The sequence below is a fragment of the Bicyclus anynana genome, chromosome Z, assembly GCF_947172395.1.
Source record: "Bicyclus anynana chromosome Z, ilBicAnyn1.1, whole genome shotgun sequence".
Taxonomy (NCBI): domain Eukaryota; kingdom Metazoa; phylum Arthropoda; class Insecta; order Lepidoptera; family Nymphalidae; genus Bicyclus; species Bicyclus anynana.
In genome coordinates this window covers 16530834-16555174 of record NC_069110.1, presented here as the reverse complement: position 1 = coordinate 16555174, position 24341 = coordinate 16530834, and the positions used below count along the sequence as shown (strand labels likewise).

The window sequence follows — 24341 nt, the reverse complement described above, 5'->3', positions numbered from 1 at the left end:
TCTGCTAGTGATTTTATTAAAACTGAAAGTTTGTCTGCCCATGCTTATACCATATGCAGGTAGGTAAGTGCCGTAGGCAATTCTGGAGTTTGGTGCCTTTGGAAGACCGTGATGCTTGGAAGTCCGTGCAAGAGGCCTATATCCAGCAAAAGTCCATGTTATTGATGGATGATGATGGAGGTATTCGTAGTTAAATAAGTACATCGTACATACACGTGTTTATTATCTGTTATTTATTCTGCATAAGAAATAAATTATAAAAAATATTCACATCGACACATTGCAAATAGGTTGCCTAGTAAAATTGCGCCCGGTAAGTATAAAATGATTATATTTGTTTTTTAAATTTATTTAATCTACTTCCCTCTTTGCTTTATTAATAAAAATCGTATGTTAGTTAAAATAATATACCCAACATAATTGAAAACGTATCTCAAATTCTCATCAGTTATTTAGTCGTCTAATTTGTCAAATGAAAGCTTATTTTATGATTAATTTAACTTAGTTAGTTAGTTCATGGTTTTCTAGATTTGGTAAGAAAAATGTGTTTTGCCGCAACTAAACTAGGCAACTTATTTGCAATGTGTCACTGTGAATATTATATATCATTAATTCTTATCACTAATAAATAACAGATGTATATATTTCTAATGTCGGATCTTAGACCAAAGCTTTCCTTTAACATATACGAGTACCTACCCTGATCCCATAAAGAGATATAACCTTGATTTCGTTTGGAAAAATTCGTACCGAAAAATGGATATCAAAGGGAGGATTTCATGCTTTTTGACAATTAGAGAATAGAAATTCTCGGGGATTATAAAAAGTAGGTCCTACATAGATGATAAAGAAAGCCCCACAGCGGATGCAGTGCTTCGCGTCGTTTTAATTTTCCTCTTCCTACTAAAAACCCAGGCTTTTCCAATCTACTTTGAATCCTTTCTTTTTTTTCGCATAACTACGAGGTAGGTCTGTATATTTTGAACCTTTGTCTGAACTACCGCGTGCATTGATTTGATACGTAGGTATTCCGTATTCCATGAAGAGGAATATACGGGATTGAATAAACTGGAACCTGTTGTTCAGGACGCTTTATTCAATATTTATTACGCTTTTTTTAGAAGATTAAGCTTTGGTTGTCATAATGTTAACACGTTCGCTGCGGCACTGATTTTTCTGTACTTTCCTCTGGTGCGGTACGAGGTTTTTTGACCTCATACTAAAACTTTGTGGCGTGGTCGAGGTCCATCGACCTAGTAACTCTTGAAGTAGCTAGACGTACGAGGTCAATTGACCTCATACCGCAGCGAACTTGTTTATATTTTAATTCCAGCAGTTACAGCATTAAAAAGACTGATTCAAGATGGAAAAATTTTTAAAAGTTGAACACCCTGGGGATTTTTTTAAAACTATTCAAATTAGTTTTAGATAATAATAAAATGTTGTATCTGCCACTTGCGTTTTATTCATTAATTACGGGACACCCTTTATATACATAATACATTATTAGAGGTAGGTATACAAGTACAAACGTAACGTAAAAATAACCTAACCGGATTGCACATTACATTACATTACATTATGTTATAAGGATATTCAGTATAAGAAACTGTTTGCCCCTACACAATACAAGGACCTAGGTACTACTACAATGTAGAAATAGTAGGTATCAATGCAATGTAGTTTCACGACAATTTACTCCTCGGAATGCAATAATACAGACTAGGTATACGGCTTGGCGCGCCGTGAGCGCAAGTTTGCACAAAAGGTTATTCTTAAAGTAAAATGGTGTTATCGAATTTAGTACGTTCGGAGTTAAAGAAATGTTTCTTTAACTCTGTATTAACTTTGTAGCGTGTTACGATGGAGTTTACTGCATCGTCCGTACTGGGAATAAATGATTCATATATACTAATATAGTAGAAATAAAAGATTTGATTGTTTGTTCATTTATTTGCATTGCTCTGAAACCGCCTAACCGATTTGAAAATTTTATTCACTTTGACTTTGAAAGAGCCTTCTTAGCTTAGTTCGCGACCAAGTCTCGAATCCTTATGTCATCATTCAAGTCAAAAAAAAAGTCAATTTAAATTAATCTAATACCAAGCAAAGGTAAATTCTAAGTCAAAAGCAAAATCAATATTTCAATATGAAATTATCACCAAATAACTAGGTATGCAATATTCCTATTTCTCAGGTATGTAGAATTCGTCACGATGTTTGATGATCCTGCTGATGATAAGTATTTAATCTATATTAATATTATAAAGCTGAAGAGTTTGTTTGTTTGAACGCGCTAATCTCAGGAACTACAAGTTTCTAATAAAATGCAATAATTGACAACTACATATTCTAAATTTTCTGGGTGCGTAGAAATAAATATACGGCGGATGCATTAATAACTCTCATAATTTTTGGCGAGTGGCTAAAGATGTGTGAGGTCTAGTGTTATCACGGTGATAAACCACATAGTCCAGTCAATTTAGGTTTTATCTGGGTAAAAATTTCTAGTGAGCTGAATTTTTGTATACATCTTTATTACGGTGTTAATATTATATAGATGTGAAAAATCGATATAATGTCACGAAAATCAGTATTTTGCAAATATTTCGCGATCCATTGCTCGGAGGTCAATTAGAGGTCATTATAAAAATTGTTCCTCATAAAATTATCTACAAAAACTGTTTTTCTGTAAAATTGACGGTTTTCTTATTAAAGCTCTGAGAAAGCGACTATATTATGTTATACTAATTACGTAAATCCGTTCAGTGGTGTGGAAGATATGAGGTAATAAAGAATATTACATACATACATACAAGATGAGCCGTGATAGCCCAGTGGATATGACCTCTGCCTCCGATTCCGGAGGGTGTGGGTTCGAATCCGGTCCGGGGCATGTACCTACCTCCAACTTTTCAGTTGTGTGCATTTTAAGAAATTAAATATAACGTGTCTCAATCGGTGAAGGAAAACATCGTGAGGAAACCTGCATACCAGAAAAGTGAAGTGTGAAGTCTGCCAATCCGCATTGGGCCAGCGTGGTGGACTTGGCCTTACCCCTCTCATTCTGAGAGGAGACTCGAGCTCAGCAGTGAGCCGAATATGGGTTGATGACGACGACGACATACAAAATACGCGTAAAAAACATAACCCTTCTTGGAGTCGGGTAAAATAAAGGTATTAGGACACTTGCACTCTAATAAGTAGGTACAGCTCTTTGTGTCTTAGTGGTGTACAAAACTATTTTACAATAAGGATAGCGAATTATCGAGTCCTTAGTCCGAGAGAAAATAATTATCTTTTATCTCTTTTACATTTATTTAGGTACCTTTTAATTAGGCGTGTAGCTACCAATCAATCAATGATACAAGGCCCCAGGCTATAGAAGCCCCTTATGTGTTAAAGCTAAAATGGAAGCAACACCAGATTTAATGATATCACTTAATCTGGTGATGCTTCCCGGAAAAACAATGTAGAAAAGAAAAATGTGGGAGATAAAAGTTTAAAAAAACTCCTTTCGTAAGTTAATCCACTCGTTGTTCTTTTCTCCACTTATTAAATTTTTTGTAGGTTGCTTTTGTTAATTTTGTCATTTCTGCATTGTTTTCCCGGGAAGATTTACCCACCAGAAGAAGAAGAAGAAGAAATATACTTTATTGTACATTAAAAGAAAATAAACAATAACTTATAATAACACTTAGAAATTAATGTACAAATGGCGGTCTTATCGCTAAAGAGTGATCTCTTCCAGACAACCACTGTGGAAGAGAAAAAAAAACGTAAGCTCCGATTCGGGTATACGCACACAAAAAATAATACAAAGTTAAGTAATTTAAATACATAAATAATATGCAATAATACATAATAATAATACAAACAGACTATACTTAACTACATCATACATACATACAAAGAAATACATATATACATACATACATACATACACACATACATACATACATACGTGAAAACCTGCAAAACATAAAAACAAGACGGCATCTAAGGGAAAACACAAAAGAAAAATAAATAAACAAAATAATTAATAAATAAAACATACACATACAAGCGTAATTTGGAGTAGCTTACTAAAAGATCAGGGAGGAAAAAAGTGCATGTTTAACAAGTTAGCCTGCTTCCGTCTTAGACTGCATCATCACTTACCATCAGGTGAGATTGTAGTCAATGGCTAACTTGTAGAGATTAAAAAAAAAATGATTTGTTTTCCTTAATATACGATCTCTATGAAACAGGCCTGAAACTTGCTCCAGACTTTGCCTAATATGTTTGTGAAAGTGCCTGAAAATCGGTTTAGTAGTTTTTAAATTATCCTATTTATTAGGTTGGATAGGGAATGGAATTTGTTTTTCGTGAGGTAGGAGTAGAAGCGAGGGTTGATTATGGGTTTACAGGGGTATACCTACTACTAGCGCCCTTGCGGAGTACTAACATTTATAAGCGGGAATATTTAAATCTAAGTAAGTATACCTATCGGTGAAGGAAAACATCGTGAGGAAACCTGCATACCAGAGAATTATCTTAATTCTCTGCGTGTGTGAAGTCTGCCAATCCGCATTGGGCCAGCGTGGTGGACTATTGGCCTAATCCCTCTCATTCTGAGAGGAGACTCGAGCTCAGCAGTGAGCCGAATATGGGTTGATGACGAAGTATACCTATAATAATTTTCGTAAAATTATTAACTTGAAGAGGAATTCATAGTTGCGGATTATTCTAGATCTAGAGTCTAGTCGTAAAGTTCATTTAACTTTTACGTCAAATTAGGAAATATTCAAGTATTAATCAAAACTCAAGAAAAATCCTGTAATAATGAAACCCTCTTCACGTATAAATGACTTCAATTAAAACAAGTAATACTTTAAATAATTTTATTTATTGTGTAACTTTTTAATTTTTGCAAAGCTTTTGTCTTTTCGTCGTTATAAAATCTTCTATTTATGAACAATTGTGTATCTTATAATGCTTTAAAAAAAATTGATATTATATTGATATGATTGATATTATATTATATGATGTGATTGATATTATAACTCAAATGAGGTGAGCATATTTTTAAGAAGCCAAAATCAATATTTTGATCTGACGCCTTCATAACTATTAATTCGAACATAAGAATTGTGTGCAGTCCCATTAGAATATTTATTAATAATTAATAGCAAAGTATTTCCTTTAGGTACTTTAATTACATTTTTATTTACATACTAGCTGACGCCGCGCGGTTTCACCCGCGTGGTTCTCGTTCCTGTAGAAATACTGGGATGATAGGATAGGATGATGATGATGATGTAGCCTTCCTCGATAAATGGGATATCTAACACTAAATGAATATTTCAAATCCAGTAGTTCCTGAGATTATCGCGTTCAAACAAACAAACTCTTCAGCTTTATAATATCACTATAGATGTTAATGCATTGTTAAAATTATCATATTTCCTAAAACTTGTGAATGTGTGTATAGCTTCAGGGTGGTCTGTTAAAAATGCCTTTTTACATTCTGGACATTTGTTATGTTTCTGTTTTTAATAATTAAACAATTACAATACACGAAAAAATATAATAATATTAACAGATTCTATTCTAGTTATAAATTAATTCTATTTACAAGCTTATAGGTAGAAGTGTGAAAAATGTCTAATTCTAAATTTCTACTAACTTTAGTCCTGCCACACGGCACCGCAAATAAGTGGCGACGTCGGCAACTTACTATAGTAGGGGAGCCCGGGATGCTAAATTTGCAGTTACTCGAGCGTCATTGAGACTGATTACATTTGGTAGATTACATTATAGGAAGAATAAATGGTTATTTACTTTTTCCGCTTTTAGCGGTGGAAAAAAACTACAGACTTTAAAAACAATTTTTATTACTTTGGCTTACTGAAATTGTAAGAAAATTTTAGCGATTAATTAGGAGATTATTTCCTTAAAAATAAGTAAAAAATTAATCGCACTCGTACCTCGAACACTAAAATAAAAGGGTTTAATTTTGTAACTTTGAAACCCTCCCATTCCATTACGTTACGCTCAAATCGTCAGATTTTCGAAATGTGCAGTTTTTAGCTATCAACTCACCTACCTTATCTTAATCTAACGTGCTGGTTGAATATTTATGAAGTTAGTTTTTTTTTTTGGTTGCCCTAAACGTACCCACCAATATTAAGGGCTCATACTCGGTGGAGGTACTCGACAAAGTGTAAGGTATAGTCCCTTATGTTTGTCTGCCGCGCTCGAGTAACTGCAAAAATCCCCTCTTCGGCTCCCCTACTACTACTTACTTTTAAATATAAAGCCATTGGCGTGCACAAAGTTTTCACCTAGGGTAAGAATTATACGTAAATAGGATGGAAAATTTCTTCTCTATTACAGTTTGGTAAGGAGTCCAAAGGGTAGGCAGTGCATTTTAGCATCTATGAAGTGCACGCCACTGTAAAAAGCCACACACATATGCACAAGCCTTTCCCTCTGACTTTGCCTGCTCTACTGCTTCAGCTGCATCTATTTCTATTTATATTACTATTTCGGTATCTATTTGTAAGTGATTGGCACCGTAATCATAATTATCTGCACTATCTGTTGTTTTGTTTGTGTTTTTCGTCCCAACATGAGCTTGCGTGAGCATGCATGTTAGCATAAGCTCCAGTGGGGAGTTCCTCTGCAACAAATATTAAAAAAAAATTACTCTTTTCCATATTTTTTTTTATTTTGCTTAGTTATTATTAGCCTACGCCCCGCGCTTTCCCCCGCGTAGTTGCCGCTCCAGTGAGAATACGAGGATAAAATATAGCCTATGGCACTCGCAAATAATGTGGCTTTCTAGCGGTAAAAGAATTTTTAAAAATAATATATTGAATTGAATGAATGGAATGGTATGGCGACCCCGCACTGGAAAGCACAGTGTAGGTCGACCCCCCACTAGGTGGACCGAGGATATCAAGCGGGTTGTAGGGAGCCGCTGGATGCTGGCGGCTCGAGACCGTTGTGTTTGGAGGTCCATGTTCAACAGTGGTGATAAGGTATTATAGCTGCTCTACCTCATTGGTCCAGTGGTTGCCAAGTCAGTGGACTTCAGATCACAGGGTCCTAGGTTTGAGTCCTAGGTCGGGCTACTAAATATGCATGGTTGGACAAGTATTTCCCTGGGCTTATCTTTGTTTTAAAAAGGTTTTGTGTAATTTCTCAGCCTGGATTTAGAAAGTTGTTGAGAATACATCCTTGTGATTCTGAATGAATGTTAAGCCATAGATTCCAGTCACTATCATTAACATCTGACTAAACCCACCAACCCTCATTGGAGCAGCATGGTGAGTCTAAGGCTCTAAGCTCAATATCTCCTCTCATGTGAATAATAATAATATAATTTATTTGCTCAAACATGGTAAATAATTAAAGAAAGATACAAGAGAAAAGGCGACTTTGTAGAATATGGCACGAGACCCAACATCCCAATGATAGAAGGAACTAAAAGATATGATTATTGAAACAGAGGATGCTTCAAATCCATCTCGCATTCAATCACTCGGTCCCACTAAAGCTCCTGAGTATTCTCTATGGACAGAATTTAAGAATTTAATAAAAGGTGTCTTTAGCTCTTAAAAGGTGTCACACCTCAGGAAATTCGAAGAACATTCATAACTTTGAAAGACAAGAAAGCCCCAGGATTTGACCTAATGGACAAAAAGATCATAAAGGAGCTCCCTAAAAAGCCATTACGTATCTAACTATCCTTTACAACATTATAAGAATTGGACATTTCCCACTATTATGGAAAATATCTCAAATAATAATGATCTGCAAACCTGGTAAACCTACTAGTAATGTTACTTCTTATAGAGCTATAAGTCTGCTAACGCTGCTGTCATATCTATTTGAAAAGATATTGCTACACTGTTAATATGGGGATAAAATATAGATTATAGCATTCGGGAATAGTGTAGCTTGCCAACATCATTTAGCCATATTCGGCTCACTCTCAGAAAGTGATAGCCTAGTGGATATGACCTCTACCTTCGATTCGGTCTAGGTTTGAATCCGGTCCAGGACACGCACTTCAGTTATGTGCATTTTAAGAAATTAAATATCATTTCTCTCAAATCTCTCAAAAAAGAATTTCAAATTGGTTCAGTAGTTTCAGAGAATGTAACAATAAAATTTTTCCTCTTTATATTATATATTGTAAAGATGATTCAGAAATCTAAGTTAGTAAATTTAAAACAACATGATTGTCATAACTAGCATATTTGCTACATGAAGTAATTTTGAGTAAAGTTTGTCAAAAAATTACCTGTTTATTGTAAGTAGAGTTTAGTATAGGTGCCTCTGAGAATTGCACACTTTTGTGCTTGTTAAGTTGCAGTTGTTAAGTACAACCTACTGTATCTGCAAATTATCTATTTGTATGAGTGGCTCTTCCAACATAAACAGTTCAGTGATGCTCGTGTGATCTGTGATCTGTGTTCTGCAATAATTTCAAGAATTAGTATGAACTGCTTAATTACTAAGCAATTAGTGTTTGAAGTCAGACAAAATAGATCAAATTGGATCCTGAACTAACTAGAAAACTAACATGATAGTTAATAATTATACAAAAAATTACAATTCATGTAAAAAAATCTATCTTAAGAATGTGGTCACACACACTTGATAAATTAAAAGGCAAACTAAGAATATACCTGGTTGGCCACATTCAGTAGTTCCTCCACTTCACGAGAATCATAAGATTCACATAAAACCACATAAAACCTTTATTGGTATAAAATTAACGCAGTTCTACCGCAGATGACCAGTCTTGATCTGCCCAACAATATTTAGTCCAAGCATGTGCCCTGAAACATACAAAGTTGCATTACATGAGATTCATAGCTTTAGTAATTTTATAAATATACATACTTAAACATCAAGAATTTTTGAAACCAATGGGAATTGAACACATGCCTTAGCAGCCAGTGTTCTTTCAGCTGGACCACAGTTTCTCCTGTAGTACTTGTTTTAGACAGCAACTAAACTACCTATTAATACTATGTTCAGGAAACAGATTCCACACAGAAATGTGTATTATGTTATTTTAAACAGTATTATAAAATTCTATTATTGCACAACTCTAGCATGTTGTGCTCTATATGCAAAAAATCAAACACAGTGAATTTTCTAAACTTCAAAGGCATCTAGCACATTTGTATTTTTTACATATTCAATGGAATGAATACATGTATAAAGAGATAAATACCATTTTTAATAGAATTGATACTAGTAAGGACTAATTATTATTAGGTTATAAAATCAGTAAATACATATCTCTCTTTTATTTATAAGATGAAGAGATATGGGGTATGCGTGTTCATATTTTTTAATCAGTAAAGACAATGAAATACCTAGGATTAAGTTTCTTTAGTGTTAAACTTGTCAAAGAGGTGAGACATAGAAAAAATACTTAAAACGCATACTTGTTTTTGTTTAAGTACACACCATCTTAAATTTATAATATTTTTTAAAATCAAGAAAGCTTGGAAGAGTAGGTCATGGTCCTAGTAGATTTGGATGTTTGATCCAAGTCTATCTTTGTTGGAGTGCACTAATTTTGTTTTTGATAAATTATGGTAAAGTAACTATAGAAGTATCTTTAGATATATAAAAAATAGTAAAATAGTTTTATTATATATTTTTATCTATTTACTTACTTTAAGGTGTTGGTCGTTCCAGGAATAAGAAAACTACTTGCGTTAGATCACTGTCATATCTTCAGCAAATAGTTTTCCAAGCTTAGCGCACCTATAATTATTAGAAAACATTATAGAAACAGTAAGAGATAAAAACACTACATTTATATTACTAAGTACAAAAAACGTCTAACCAAAAAGACCTAAAAACGTCCTGTCTTAAATAACAATAAGTAAAAGCCAAAAAAAGTCCTACCGTCACTCTGAATAGTAGATTAAAACAAAAACACGTTCTTTTGTTGTTTAACAAAACTACACAAAAAACTAAAACACGAAAAATCTATAAAAACAATTATCTATTCCGATAATGCGGTTTGCCGTTTGAATCATGCCATGGGAACTTAGAAGAACGCATGCCATGGGAACTTAGAAGAACGTGAAATCTTTATGAAGCAGCGCCATCTACATTCTAGATTTAAGATTCCAGGATAGTACATTCAATTATTTATGGTGTGTATGTATTATAATGTTTTTAGAAATTTAAACCATGTAAGTTTGGAAAAAAAAACAAAAAAGAAAGAATTATTTATCCTTTTAATTTAGACGCGCAATAGGAAGAATGTGTTTGTATTTCTAAAGCAAAGGAATTATTACAGATAGACAGTAACCGTACATTAATTTCAACGATGTTCCATATAGTCATTTGGCCTAGTGGTGCAAAATAAAGGTACGATCTAATAATCCTGAATTCGAGCCCGGACAATGGAAACCTTTTCCTTTTTTTTTGTTTTTCTCAATTGGTTTCTTCAACTATTACAAAATCAAAAATCTCACATTTACAAAAAATATGCATTATTATTTTTATAGCATAATGGATACTATACTAAAAATACCGTAGCTAGTCACTAGATGGCGCTATCACAAGCGTTCCGAAAAAAGTTAGAGTAGCCTATCTATTTCCAATAATACATTGTAATCTTTGGAAGAACGTAAAATCTTTATGAGTCAGCGCCATCTACATCCTAGATTTAAGATTCCAGGATAGTAAATTCAATTACTTATGGTGTGTATGTATTATAATGTTTTTAGAGATTTAAACCGTGTAAGTATGGAAAAAAAACAAAAAAAAAAGAGTTATTTATCCTTTTAATTTTGACGTGCAATAGGAAGAATGTGTTTGTATTTCTAAAGCAAAGAGATTATTAAAGAAAGACAGTAACCGTACATTAATTTCAACGATGTTCCATATAGTCATTTGGTCTAGTGGTGCATAACAAAGATACGATTTAATAATCCTGAGTTCGAGCCCAGACGATGGAATACTTTTTGTCTTTTTTTTTCTCAATAGGTTTCTTCAACTATTACAGAATTAAAAATCTCTCATTTACAAAAAATATGCATTATTATTTTTATAACATAATGGATACTATACTAAAAATACTGTAGCTAGTCACTAGATGGCGCTATCACAAGCGTTCCGAAAAAAGTTAGAGTAGCCTGTCTATTTCCAATAATACATTGTAATCTTTGGTTTGAATCACAGAATTCACAGATCACTATAGACTAAAAAGAGAAAACTTGAAATTACTCTTGTCTAATTATGTTTTATCTATGGTAATAGCAAATAACAATAGACAATGGCGTCGGGAATACAACCTACTCTATTGTCTCTTAGTCTATCGACTCGCGAGATTAAACAAGACGATTTTAAGGTGCAGAGTTTCTGAAGCTTCTAAAACCATATGAATGTGAACCAGTAATTTTATCTTGCAATAAGCAATCTAGGTATTCTACCAAAGGAAAAGTGAATTCGGATGTAAAAAAGTCAAGTAGGATGAAACGAGATTTTATCATTCACCTTGTAGAGAGCCGCCTAGCGGGGAGTAGCCACAACTCTCAAATTGGACGTCTGCTTTACCGACCTTCCAAGAGCGGGCCAAATAAATAGACAATAAGTAATTATAATTTCCTCGTAATCGAAATGAAATTTCCTCAAATTCGAAATGAAAAGTAGAGTGTTTAACACGGGTAAAAGAATCAATTCCTACTCGGACTATAGCCGCCCTCGTTACGCTCGTGCGTCTAAATACCTCGGGAATTGATTCTTTCCACCCTCGGTTAACAATCTACTATTCTTCTCTAAGGGTGGGAAAAAAGGGGTGATATAGTCATCACTAGCCTCGCAGTTTCCCCCGCCCCCCCGCTTATATCCGCTTCCCGTGAGCATACGAGAATGAAACAGTGAAATGATACTAACAAATAACGGGGCTTTTTAGTGGTAAAAGAATTTACAAAATCGGTTCAATAGATCCAGAGATTGCCCTCTACAATACCAAAAACTTTACCCCCTTATAATATTTAAGTAGACGCCCCTTGGTTTTACTGGTGTAGTGCTCGTTTCTTTGACAATTTGGAGATAAAATATATCATGACTTTCTGGTAGTAAATGAATTTTCAAAATCGGTGCAGTAGGTATATAAAAAATTATCCCTACAATATCACAAATTTAACTCTGTAGAATGTTTTAAGAGGCGCTCTGCGGTGACAATACGGTGCGGTGCGGTGATTTCTTGCCACCATGACTAAAACGTGTTGGGGCCCCTTGGTGAAAAAGGTTCAGTACCATTGGTCTAAAACATCCACCGGACCCGGACCTTGCATCCGGAATTAAGAAAGAAAATGGTAATCCAACAGATTACCATTTTCTTTCTTAATTGGGATAACTTCTTGCAATGGAAAACTTAAACCTTCAAAAATTTTATTAATTCCCGTGCGAATGTTCTATGAATGTTCTATAATCTATAAATTACTTATAAGATGGCAAAAGTGCATAGATAGCAATGGTAGGTACATACTTTGATTAAATAAATCTATACTAATGTATAAATCTGAAGAGTTCGTTTGTTTGTTTGTTTCATTGAACGCGCTAATCTCAGGAACTACTGGTCCGATTTGAAAAATTCTTTCAGTATTAGATAGCCCATTTATCGAGGAAGGCTATACATTATCCCCGTACTCCTACGGGAACGAGAACCACGCGGGTGAAACCGCGCGGCGTCAGCTAGTATATTATATTTAAAAGATATCGATTTTATGTTCGTCCCTTACAAAACGCCAATTTCTTGTCAGGATCTAATACTATGAAATTTAAAGAGAAAATAAAACAAATCCTGCTCAGAGTTCCAGTTGGATGAACTTAATTCGTTCAACATCATCATCAATAATGAATTCACCCAAACAGACTCGCCTGCAGAATATTTTTTTAGATATATACTTTAATGTCGATAGAATGTTACAGAGAAATTCTTAAAGAGAATTGTTTCCACTGAAAGCTCAGTTAAGTTGTATAATTATATTAAACGATACATTTATGGCGAACCATTACTATCTAACGAATATTACTTACAATTATAATATTGACACATTAATTGAGAAACCACCAAAGGTAATGAATCAAGACAATTGATAAAATATAGAAAAAAAATAGCAATTACTTATTAAAAAATAATAATAAGTGTAATAAACATGAGACAATAAGACCTACAATAATTATAATTAGCTTTAATTTATAATATAGCACTAAGTAACTTACAAAACAAATTGAGTCATCGAATAAATTTGAATCTGATTAAGTATATTTAGATTTAGTTGTGAGACAATAAAGAGTTGTATCTCAGCAAATACATTGGCTACTTTACCGTCCCACGTGCGACCCGACGCGTCGTCTACAGTGCGCAGAGTCGGGTCCCTTAATTCTATTCCTAATTAGCTACACATATATTTGCGTCAGGGTTCTCATTCGCTAGGGCGTTTAAACCTTTACACAAGCAAGTAACGTCAAGCTTGACAATTCATAAGAATTGTAAAGAATGAGGTCACGTGGTATTTTCATAGGTGATGGTAAAGGTAGCATTCCGATCTTGGCGACCGCGACAGGATCGCTACCTTTGACTTTCGCACGGGTCGCTACCTTCAAGATTCAAATGTCGTATGAAAATGTGAGCCCTGAATGTCGCACGGTCGCGAGCGGAAGCTTGGGCGCGTTGACAATGAAGCACGTGCAAGCGTTGGCGTCAGATACTATGAAACAGGCTCCGATCGGGTTCGACCGTCAGCCGCAATCGAGATGGATGCTCACTGCAGCGAGCGCTCCGCCTCGCTTGTCAACGTTGTTGACTTGCGGTGGACGGCGATCGGAGTAACACCTAATAATCTATAATTAAGAAGTAAGAGTAAGGACAGTGGTACGTCGCGTGGCGTGACCATCAACATTTATTCTAATCTCTAATCTTATTTTCTTACATCCAAGGCTAATGGCAGTGATGGTCAGCAGTTGTTGGGAGGGACTTATTTGTCTACCATACCCCAAAAATTTCAAATCAAAATTATTAATATGAACTGAAATGTCTCATCTAATTATAATTATAATTATAATTAGTGATGTAACGAACACGTTATCCACGCACAACCATCCTTTTGGAATGTACAATTTATTTTATAACAAATCAATCAGACTTACTCGTATTACAATCTTTAGGCGGACTTTACTAATTTTATAATATTTTTCAAAAACGAAAATCATTCTATGTATTTTATAAATTTTTGTATGTGTGATAATTTCGAATACGAAATGCTATTAACGGTGTTAATATGATAACATTCGTCACATCACCGTTTCTTATCGTCTATATGTGCGATCGCATGAATTCGCAAGCAAGCTGCAAAATCGTAGCGAACCCGCCGTCCGTAGTCGGTCGGCGGCTCCTTTGCCGTTACTGTCAAAAAACACTCCTCAACTACAAATATTGCAGCTCGCTTTCAGAACAAATGCTATCCGCAGGTGCGTTTCAATTGAGAAAATACTAGTAACAAGAGACCAATAAGATTATTGAAAGACGGCGTGTCAAAAGTTACCCAAGTCGTCAAAGACGCGATAGCCGTTTCCTATGTCTGAGATGTTTGTATAGTCAGGTGATTTGGCTCACAACGATGAAGATAGTTATGATGGTATATACGGTCACATCTTCACTGCGTGCTGACTAGCCAGTGCCGTATTAAGGTTAGTTGGTGCCCTAAGCTATCTTCACCTGTGACCCCACTCAACGTCAATTTAAAATGTGCGGATTTTTTTTTTTAATTTGAAAAAAAAGCTTTAAAGAGTGCTCGTTAATTTTCTAACCGTCTCTGGTGGTAGGCCAGACGTGATTGCTTAAGTAGCACAAAGGATAATCCAGGACTGTAGCTAGCGTTAGTCTCGACTCAACTGAAACGCACCCTCACTGAGGGACGAACTGCGGCGTCGCCCCGTACTTATAGCCGCCGGCCCGGTGCTCGGCCACGAGCTGTCTACGTTTACGAATATATTCCTTAGCCTAATATCATTTAGTGCTCCGTACCAGGCCTCATTGGACCGGGGAAAACGGAACACTTATTATGATATCTACTCTTCATGAACATCATTAGACTTGATCAAATTTACATATCCCACTAACCTAGAATTTAGTATTTATATAAGAAGTGTGAAGTTACAAGTACAACGGAACTAACGGTCCATCGCCTAGCGAACGGACTGACATCTATCGGTGGTGTAACGCAAACGTGAAGGATCGACAAGCGAAACCGCGTATTGTGGCGCGGTTTCGCTTGACTCGCGAGACTTGTCGGGAATACAAACGTAACAAGTCGTGCGGACCAAATATGGTATCTTTCCGCCACTTTCATGCAGATCCTGAATAATCTACTGGTATTTCAACGACGCCCATCGGGGTTGGTGATGGGCGCCGGTGGAAACTTTCTGCTCCCCATTGCTGCTATACAGGTCTGACGACTGTTGGAAAAACTCAAACGTCAACTAATTATCTACTCGATTTTTGGAGTTTACTCCTTAATCGACTTTTCATATATCGAATGACAACGTTTTTATGCGCAACCTATTCAGCGCACCTTTCACAGTGCGCTGCCGCCAACAGCGTGCACATACGTGCGAGCGCGCATTCCGCGGCCTGCTGTTCCTTGGTTGCGCACCTTTCACTTTTAAGGCGTAGGTATTTAGACGTACATAGTGTAAGCTGCGGGGCAATATACACTATTTAGACAACAAACTGAAAGAGTAAACTCCATTCGTGCGTCGGAACTGACACACGCTTTTTTTTATAGACAAGTCTGTGATAACGATTGTTGTTAAACTACTAGGCAACAAATTATAAATCAAAAATAAGTTTAACATGAATGGATGTGTCAAATTAAAACGGTAGGAAAAGTTCAATGACCTCTTCAGTCTAGTATGTCTTTCTCAACATTGAAGAAACACCAGTGTGAAGGGGCATGTTTAGGGGAAGTGTAGGGTCTAGTAGGGATGATGACAGTTTTTTAAATTGTATATAATTTAGAAGTATGCTAATAGTAAAGCAATTTTGTAAAAGTAACAGGCTATCTGCGATCATTACTTTTGGAGCTAGGTGGATTCTGCCGCGGATCTCTGAAAACCGCCCCATACAAAATGGTACGTTAGTTAGTTAACATGGACGTTATTTACCCGAATGTATCATAAAAGTCAATGTATTAAAATCTAGTCATCATCCCTGATCTTGAGTTAGAAACAGAGGATACTATTGGTCGATAGATGCAGAAAGTTCACTAGGATCGCGACGACGGCGAATATAATGCAACGACGCGGACCAACCAATGGGCGACATATTATAATATATAAGTTGAATATACCTTAACCTTAAAAACTAATACAATATCAAAACATTACAGACTATTAAAAAACAGTCTTCCTGGCGTTGTCGTTATATCAAAAATTTGTAAATTGTAAATTCTTTCTTTTCTTTTTTTTTTTTAATTCGTAAAAAACAAAAACAATAGAGTAGAAGTATCTCAAAACATTCTAAACGTATAGCCAGCGCGTTCGTTAGTTCGCTGTCGCCGTTCATACATTCCAAATATCTAAAACCTCAGACAATTTTTTTTTGGTATAAGTTACACCTAGTCTTAATTAAACAATTTTCACAACTTCCAAATGTACGAATCGGATTATCAAGTAAACTATTCATTTTCAGATTACAATAAAATATGTGTATTAGTTAAATCGATCGACTACAAGGGTTCGCAGATCTTAGTCAATGCAAACTGGCGCCGATGACTTTAAATTTCTTATAATTAACATTCAATAATAATAATTATAATTTATTCGATTACAATATGTTTAACTACTCCTGTGAGTTACTTTAACTTACGTATTACACTTAATATTATATACCATAGTTATAAAAAGAAAAATTAAATTATATATATATAAAAAAAATAATTGGACAAAGCAATGAAATACATGGAATTCAACTATTACAAGCATAGAACACATCAGACAACGTGGAGAATCGGCGGCACATGACATCGAGCCTAATCTAATGTTAACATGTGAGAAATATTAAGCGCAATGTAATATAAAAATTTTAGGCCCACAACAACAATTTTTTTTTTTTCAAAATATATCCAGCATATCCAGTTTGAATATTTCAGAAGGTTCTGAAAAGTATTTTTTTTTATTATTGTTCATTCCAGGTTCCCTGTTTAAGGTTAAGTGACGAATTAAAGCTTGACATTGATCTCACTTGATGTTAAGGGACGATGCAATCTTAGATCGTAGAAAAAGTTCACAGTTTATCTATATTTTTTTATTAATTACAGGTTAGCCCTTGACGACAATCTCACCTGATGGTAAGTGATGAATCTTAGATGGAAGCTGGCTAACTTGTTAGGAGGAGGATGAAAATCCACACCCCTTTCGGTTTCTACACGGTATCGTACCGGAACGCTAAATCGCATGGCGGTACGTCTTTACCGGTAGGTAAAGGTAACTAGCTACGGCTGTAGCCTCCCACTACCAGACCTGGACCAATTAAGAAAACCTCAATCGGCTCAGCCGGGAATCGAACCCAGGACCTCAGTCTCGTAAATCCGCCCCACATACCACTGCACCACGGAGGCCGTCGAATCTCTCTTTGAGCGAGCTCGATCACCTCATCGTACTGGAACGTTAAATAGTTTGGCGGTCCGTCTTTATCGGTAGGGTGTTATTTAGCTACGACAAGACTTTAGGAAATATATATATTTCCGAGCTGGGAATCCAAACCATGAAATTTTTTCTACTTTATAATATAATAGAGAGTTTTGACGGAGTCCTTTGTCTTCCCACATCTTAATAAATATTGTAAATTATTATTTTTTGCAATAATGTATTTCTAACATACCGCGCGTAATGCATGAATTGTTTTTTGTAGTACGTGAAATTATAAAGCCGTCTTATCGCAAAAAATGTGATTGGATGATAATGAGATGAATGATAATGAATCCAAGTGTATCATTAATTTACGATATTCTCTCTAGCAGTTTATCATTAAAGACGTAGTGTTCCTACTGGTCCTTATTTAGATTAATTGTCTACGAGAGATTATCACAATGGATATGAAATAAAATGAAAGGTGATGTATAAAATATACTCATTAAGACAAAGAAAGAGAAACAACTCGTATGAAAACAACCCAAAATAGTTATACATTCATTAAATGACACTGTCCTCTGTGATATCCTCTACGACGCACCGTAACTATTCGATCTAACTCGTGTTGACACACTAAAAATAAAAACATACAAAATTTCAATTTTAGAGAACCTAGAAACGAACACTTTGCCGTATCGCGGTGTGCTTTCTTCGTCCGGGAATTAGCCATCAATTTATTATTAAAATTCAATTAATAATATTGATTTTCGAGAATTCACAAAAGTCAAAGCTCAAAATAGTTTAGTATACAAATTTGTGCCATGAGGCATGATAATAAAAATGATTCTCATAGAGATCTAATCAAGTATCTAAACTCAACTATAAAATAAGAGTAATCTGTCTTCGTTATATATCTTCGTTTCCTTTTAAGATAGTTTTAGTTTGTTCGTCTATACGCGGACTTTTAAAGACCGCAAAATAAAATTTTGGATAACTTTATTAGAAAAAAATTGTGTTATGGGCATAAACGAGTAAAGACGATCTCGTCAAATGATAGAATGGGAAAGACAAATGGATTTACACTCTTACGATATACAAATTGTATTCGAGTGTCACTTAAACTATAATCAACTTGTAGCTAAAGATACAGAAAATAAATAACTAATAGAGCTGGTGGCCTGAAATTACAAGATTTCATGAAATTTACTTTTACATAATTATAATAGTTCTAACATTTACTTCATTCCCTTATCGCCAAGTTAGGTTGTTTGCATCCCTTATCACCTCAATAAATATTCATTTTGAAAAATGTATAATATATAAATACATATCAATAACTTTAAAGATTTCAGAATAATATAATATCCATTCACTTGGTGATTCTCCTTATAATTATTTTAATTCTAAATAAAGACAAGAAAGAAACAAATAACACTTATTCCATATTAAGTGTAATTAGTATAAAGATGAATTCATTTTAAATTGATTACCACCAGCTCTTAACTAATGTATGTTATAATCTAAGTTAAGTGGTTTCCATCACCACACACCACTATTTCGCTCATTTTCGCGCTTACTTCTCCTTCTCCTCCTTCTCGGTTTCCTTCTCCTTCTCTTTCTCCTTCTCCTTCTCTTCCGGCTCCTTCTCCTTCTCGTCGCCCTATAAAGAGAAAAGCAAAAATTTTCAACATATTCTATACACCGTTTGAAATGAAAACTGATCTGAAATACATCGTAGTCATGTATGTAAGTTTCATGTTATATGAATTCGCTTGTGGACCAAATTCAACTTTAAAATCTTTGAAACAACAACAAATATTCCAACAAAATAAATCTTCGAACAGTCATCTACTAATATTATAAAGAAGAAATATTTGATTTTTTTTATGTTTGTACGTATTGAATAGGCTCCGAATCTACAGAACCGATTTGAAAAATTCTTTCACTGTGGGGAGCTACACTATCCCCGAGTGCTATAGAAAATATTATTACATTAAAAAAAAATTAGGGATCCTTCTTAAAACTCCAATAATGTAACGTAATGTTTACATCGCGTGCGCTGCAAAAACTATTGGTGTTAGAATAAAATACCTACTACAACTTTGCAAAACATATTTTTTTACAAAAAAGTGTCGCTACAGCATATGCCTAAATATTAAAAAAGGGTAGGGGTAGGGTTGGGTAGGGATAGGGTCGGGTAGAGGTAAGGTGGGAGTAGAATAGCACAGGGGCAGAGAATAACTCAAAGCGAATCTTGACCGGCACCGCTAGTAATGCAATATCAGAAAAACGAAAATACGATGAAAATCGTTGTAGTGATTCATTATTTGAATGTTATACCAAGATGCTCAATAAATACATTATTATTTTATATATTAATATTTTGTTCTCGTTTATTGGTATTAATATAAGGTAGGCTAAGTAACTGATTGGCAGTATTGCAAACAAATAAAAACAAACAAAGCCTTGAAAAATGTTAGTGTGATGTATATTACCTTTCCCTTCTCAGCGTCCTCCGGGAGCGGTTGTTTCTCAGCAGGCCCTGTGCCCTCCTTGACCTCCTTCTCCTTCTTCGCCGGCGGCGGAGGCACCTCAGGGGCGCAGAGCTCCTCCCAGTCCGGGAACGCACGCTCCTTGAGGCGCGACACCAGACCGACGAGATTCGGGAACGACTCGTTCAAAGAATCGCGCAGTGCGTGCTGCACATCCTTATCGATGAAGTGCAGCTGCGCGAGGTTCGCGAAAGCGACTACATCCAGCTGTTGATAGAAACGATCACTTTATTATCCTACTAATATTATAAACGCGAAAATTTATATGGATGTTTGGGTGTATGTTTGGATGTTGGTCTATAACGCCGCTACTACTAAAGCGATTGGCTAAAATTTGGAATGGAAATAGATTTTACTCTGGATTAACAATAGGCTGGCTACTTTTTATCCCGAAAAAATCCATGGTTTCCCGAGATTTGCAAAAACTGATGATTTTAATTATATGAATGTTTGTTACTCTTTCACGCCTCAACTACTGAACCGAATTAGCTGAAATTTGGTAATAAGATATATTATAGCCTAGATTAACACATAGACTACTTTTTATCCCGAAAAAATCTATGGTTCCCGAGGAATTTGTGAAAAACTAAATTCCACGCGGACGAAGTCGCGTCCGCTAGTTATCTATGTAAGGAGCATCCCGCATATAATGTTTTTTTTTTTATTCTATGACAAATTAGCCCTTCACTGTGATCACACCTGATGTTAGGTGATAATTTAGTCGAAGATGAAGAATGAAGATTCACAAGTATAATTATTCTACGCCCGCTGGAAATTGAACCCAGTACCTCTCTATTGTGAGTCACAGCACTACCAACTGAGCTCGTCAAAATGGAAGTTAGTATTAGAACACCAACCGAAGGAAAATTAAATCTCAAAGATTAAGACCTAAGGCCCTGCCCAAAATAAAATAGTATATGTTAGAGAAAGAGTGGTAGACAAAACGATTGGCATGATTGGCATTGGTTGGAACGGGTGTAGGAAGACATGTGTACAAAAGAACTAGACTCCGCGCCATGAAACAAGTCCCGCGGCTAAAACCTGAACTAAAATTGAAAAAAAAATAATAATTATGCCGATAATTTGTTTGTTCAATGAGCCCCATTTTGAAATCCTATAGTTCCGGATCTTCGGGCTATGAGTTTAAAACTTAAACTTCTAATACGAAAGAACTTCTAGTTCCTCAGACGCCATTTTTAGCAGTAGTAGTTGTAGCAATACAAATCGAACGACTATTCCATCTTCATTAGTGCCATTATTTGCATTGTCACGCTACTGGTGCTTAGGTGAGCCATGCACCAGCACTATAATCAACACGATGTGACAAATAGAACGAATGACTGTTTCGAACGAAAAGACATTATAAATTAAATAATTGCTTGTTTAAAACGTCGCTAGCATCGGTTCGTTTCATTGAAAATAGATTTGGACAAGGGTAATTTAAACTCTAACATTTGAAAGCATGTAATTACACGAGTCCGAATCATTAGGTACAACGCCATACTGAATCGCTTAACGCATGAAAAATGAAACGATACCGGGTCAGTACTAAATGGTACGCCACAATGCACGATAAACTATTGACGCGTTAATGTCATGTCAATCGTATCGAACTACCCACCCCACATGAATTATTTTGGACATAACCACTCATTTTAAATTCTATTTTTGGATCCGGTTTTACCGCCTGCTAAAGTCCCGCCGCGCATTTCTGACAGGTCGTGAGAATAGGACAAACATATTCAATTACAAAGGCCTCATATTTTGTCTCTCTCTCTCTCTTTCTCACGTGTACATCACCCATATTCGATCGCGACCAGTCAGAAACGCAATCTGAGCGGTCAGAGTCTAACCATAAGTAATTTTATGTGAAGTACGCCGTCCGCTACGCCCGCTACTTCGTACGCGTGAAATTCAGTTTTTCGCGCGGGAATCGTGTATTTTTCCGGAATAAAAAGTAACATATAAAATCGGTTCAGCCGTTTTAGAGATTAGCCCGGACAAACAGACAGACAGTCAGACAAACATTTTAAAAAAGGTGATTTAGTGCCGTTAAAATAGCTGCAATTGCAGAAACAATTATTTTGAAATCACAGACAAACACTTCAAGTTTATATTATTATATATATTGATGACAGAGACAAAATTAGCTATCAGACACTTATCAGAAACCGGCAATTAATATTTTAATCGCTTATTATAATACTATTTATATGTCAAAAGTAAACAGGCTACTATTTTTAGGGGAGTCCAGGGGAGGGAGGATGAATTTATTAAAGCGCGGAAAATTAACCCAAGAGAGGTAAACAAAAAAATAAACCTTGGCTGGTTGTGGGTCCTTCCCTGACCGAGGCGCGTTTGGAACCCTCGTTACTTTAATTTTAAGTTTTCGACTAAATTACCACCAAATCATAACATAACTTGACTTTGTGCTTGTAAAGTAAGCCTAATTGATATAAATGAATTTGAGGATAACCCTTGCATGTTGTTGAGTGCCTCCCCGAAGTATGATCTTTCAATTTATGGGGAAACGTTTAGGGCAACAAAAATACCAGAATAAATACTGGTAATATAATTACTGCAAGCCGAAGTACAAAAAAATCTGTTTTACACGCTTTCCTCACAACTGTAAGCGGAAACATTTAGCAATTCTTTCTATTATCTATTTTACCAAATGTAATAGGTTCCGGCTACAGAACATTCTTATACTTAGGGAAGAAGTGCTGTGCAAGTCAAAGCGAAGCTTGACCGGGTCCGTTAGTATTACGTAATTATGTGAATGTATGTTTTTTTTATTATTCTTTACAAGTTAGCCATTGACTACAATCTATGACGGTAAGTGATGATGCAGTCTCAGATGGAAGCGGGCTAACTTGTTAGAAGGAGGATGAAAATCCACACCCCTTTCGGTTTCTACACGGCATCGTACCGGAACGCTAAATCGCTTGGCGGCACGTCTTTGCCGGTAGGGTGGTAACTAGCCACGGCCGAAGCCTACCACCAGCCAAAAAAAAAAAGTGCTGTGTGCCCAGTGGATGTGACATCTGCCTCCGATTCCGGAGGGTGTGGGTTTTAATCCGGTCCGGAGCTCTATTAACTCTACAATTACACTTTTTTACAGAATTAAAATTCTATTTTAAATATGACCAATAATATAAATACATGAAAACGAAAGGTCACTCACGAACGAACATCACGAAATATTGAAAACCGCTCGACGTACAAAAGATGAAATTTGAAAGGGAAGTAGATTACAGTTAGTTGATAACATTTTGCGACAGGCCGGATTAAAGAAGTCTAAGGGCAGACAAAGACGTGGGCGTCCACTAGTATTTATATTTGAATGCTACTGATATGGCAAATATTCTTTAAAATAAAGTGATCTTAACGAAGTGGAGCCGTGACAGCCCAGTGGATATGACCTCTACCTCCGATTCCTCAGGGTGTGGGATCGAATCCGGTCCGGGGCGTGCACCTCCAACTTTTCAGTTGTGTGCATTTTAAGAAATTAAATATCACGTGTCTCTAACGGTAAAGGAAAACATCGTGAGAAATTCTGCTTACAAGAGAATATTCTTAATTCTCCGCGTGTGTGCAGTTTGCCAATCCGCATTGGGCCAGCGTGGTGGACTATTGGCCTAACCCCTCTCATTCTGAGAGGAGACTCGAGCTCAGCAGTGAGCCGAATATGGGTTGATAACGAACGAACGAAGGAGAGGCACATAAAAATATAATGACAAGTAAGAGAGGACGTAAAGGTTGTAAGTTCACGACCCTCCGGCACGCCCAGACAACCAGTTGCCGGGCAGTAAATAATGAGTCTTTGGCGCCGCACAATCGATCTCTATTTACGGCTTAGACGGCGAGTAGCGACGCTCCATTCTATTTGTAAAGTTTTGAGTTACGAAGCGGACTGACGGTAGCAGAAATTTCAGGCATACAAAGGGGTGAAATTAGGCGAATTAATGTATCATAATCCCTGCTTTTATACGATTCTCGAACGAAACTCAGCTTTCAACAGCTTTCTTTATTGAAACGTAATCATGATATTATATGTATGTTTAATCTATACTAATATTATAAAGCTGAAGAGAGCTTGGTTTGATTGAACGCGCTAATCTC

General features: G+C 35.8%; 1 protein-coding gene and 1 long non-coding RNA gene across 2 annotated transcripts in view; both read right to left on the bottom strand.

The window, feature by feature from the left end:
• Window positions 1-4869: 4869 nt before the first annotated feature.
• Window positions 4870-10077, bottom strand: LOC112046342 (uncharacterized). Its single transcript, XR_002886859.2, has 5 exons — window positions 9922-10077; window positions 9687-9777; window positions 8682-8834; window positions 8294-8467; window positions 4870-6664 (listed from the first exon to the last, which is right to left on the bottom strand). It is a non-coding gene; the product is annotated as an uncharacterized LOC112046342 (long non-coding RNA).
• A 2920-nt stretch (window positions 10078-12997) lies between these two features.
• Window positions 12998-24341, bottom strand: part of LOC112046338 (failed axon connections) — a 60284-nt gene continuing 48940 nt past the window's right edge. The window contains exons 5-6 of the mRNA XM_024082957.2: window positions 20163-20426; window positions 12998-19327 (exon numbers count right to left, since the gene is read on the bottom strand). Coding sequence (XP_023938725.1) covers window positions 19241-19327; window positions 20163-20426 — 351 coding nt within the window. The 3' untranslated portion in view covers window positions 12998-19240. The remainder of the gene's footprint in view (window positions 19328-20162; window positions 20427-24341) is intronic.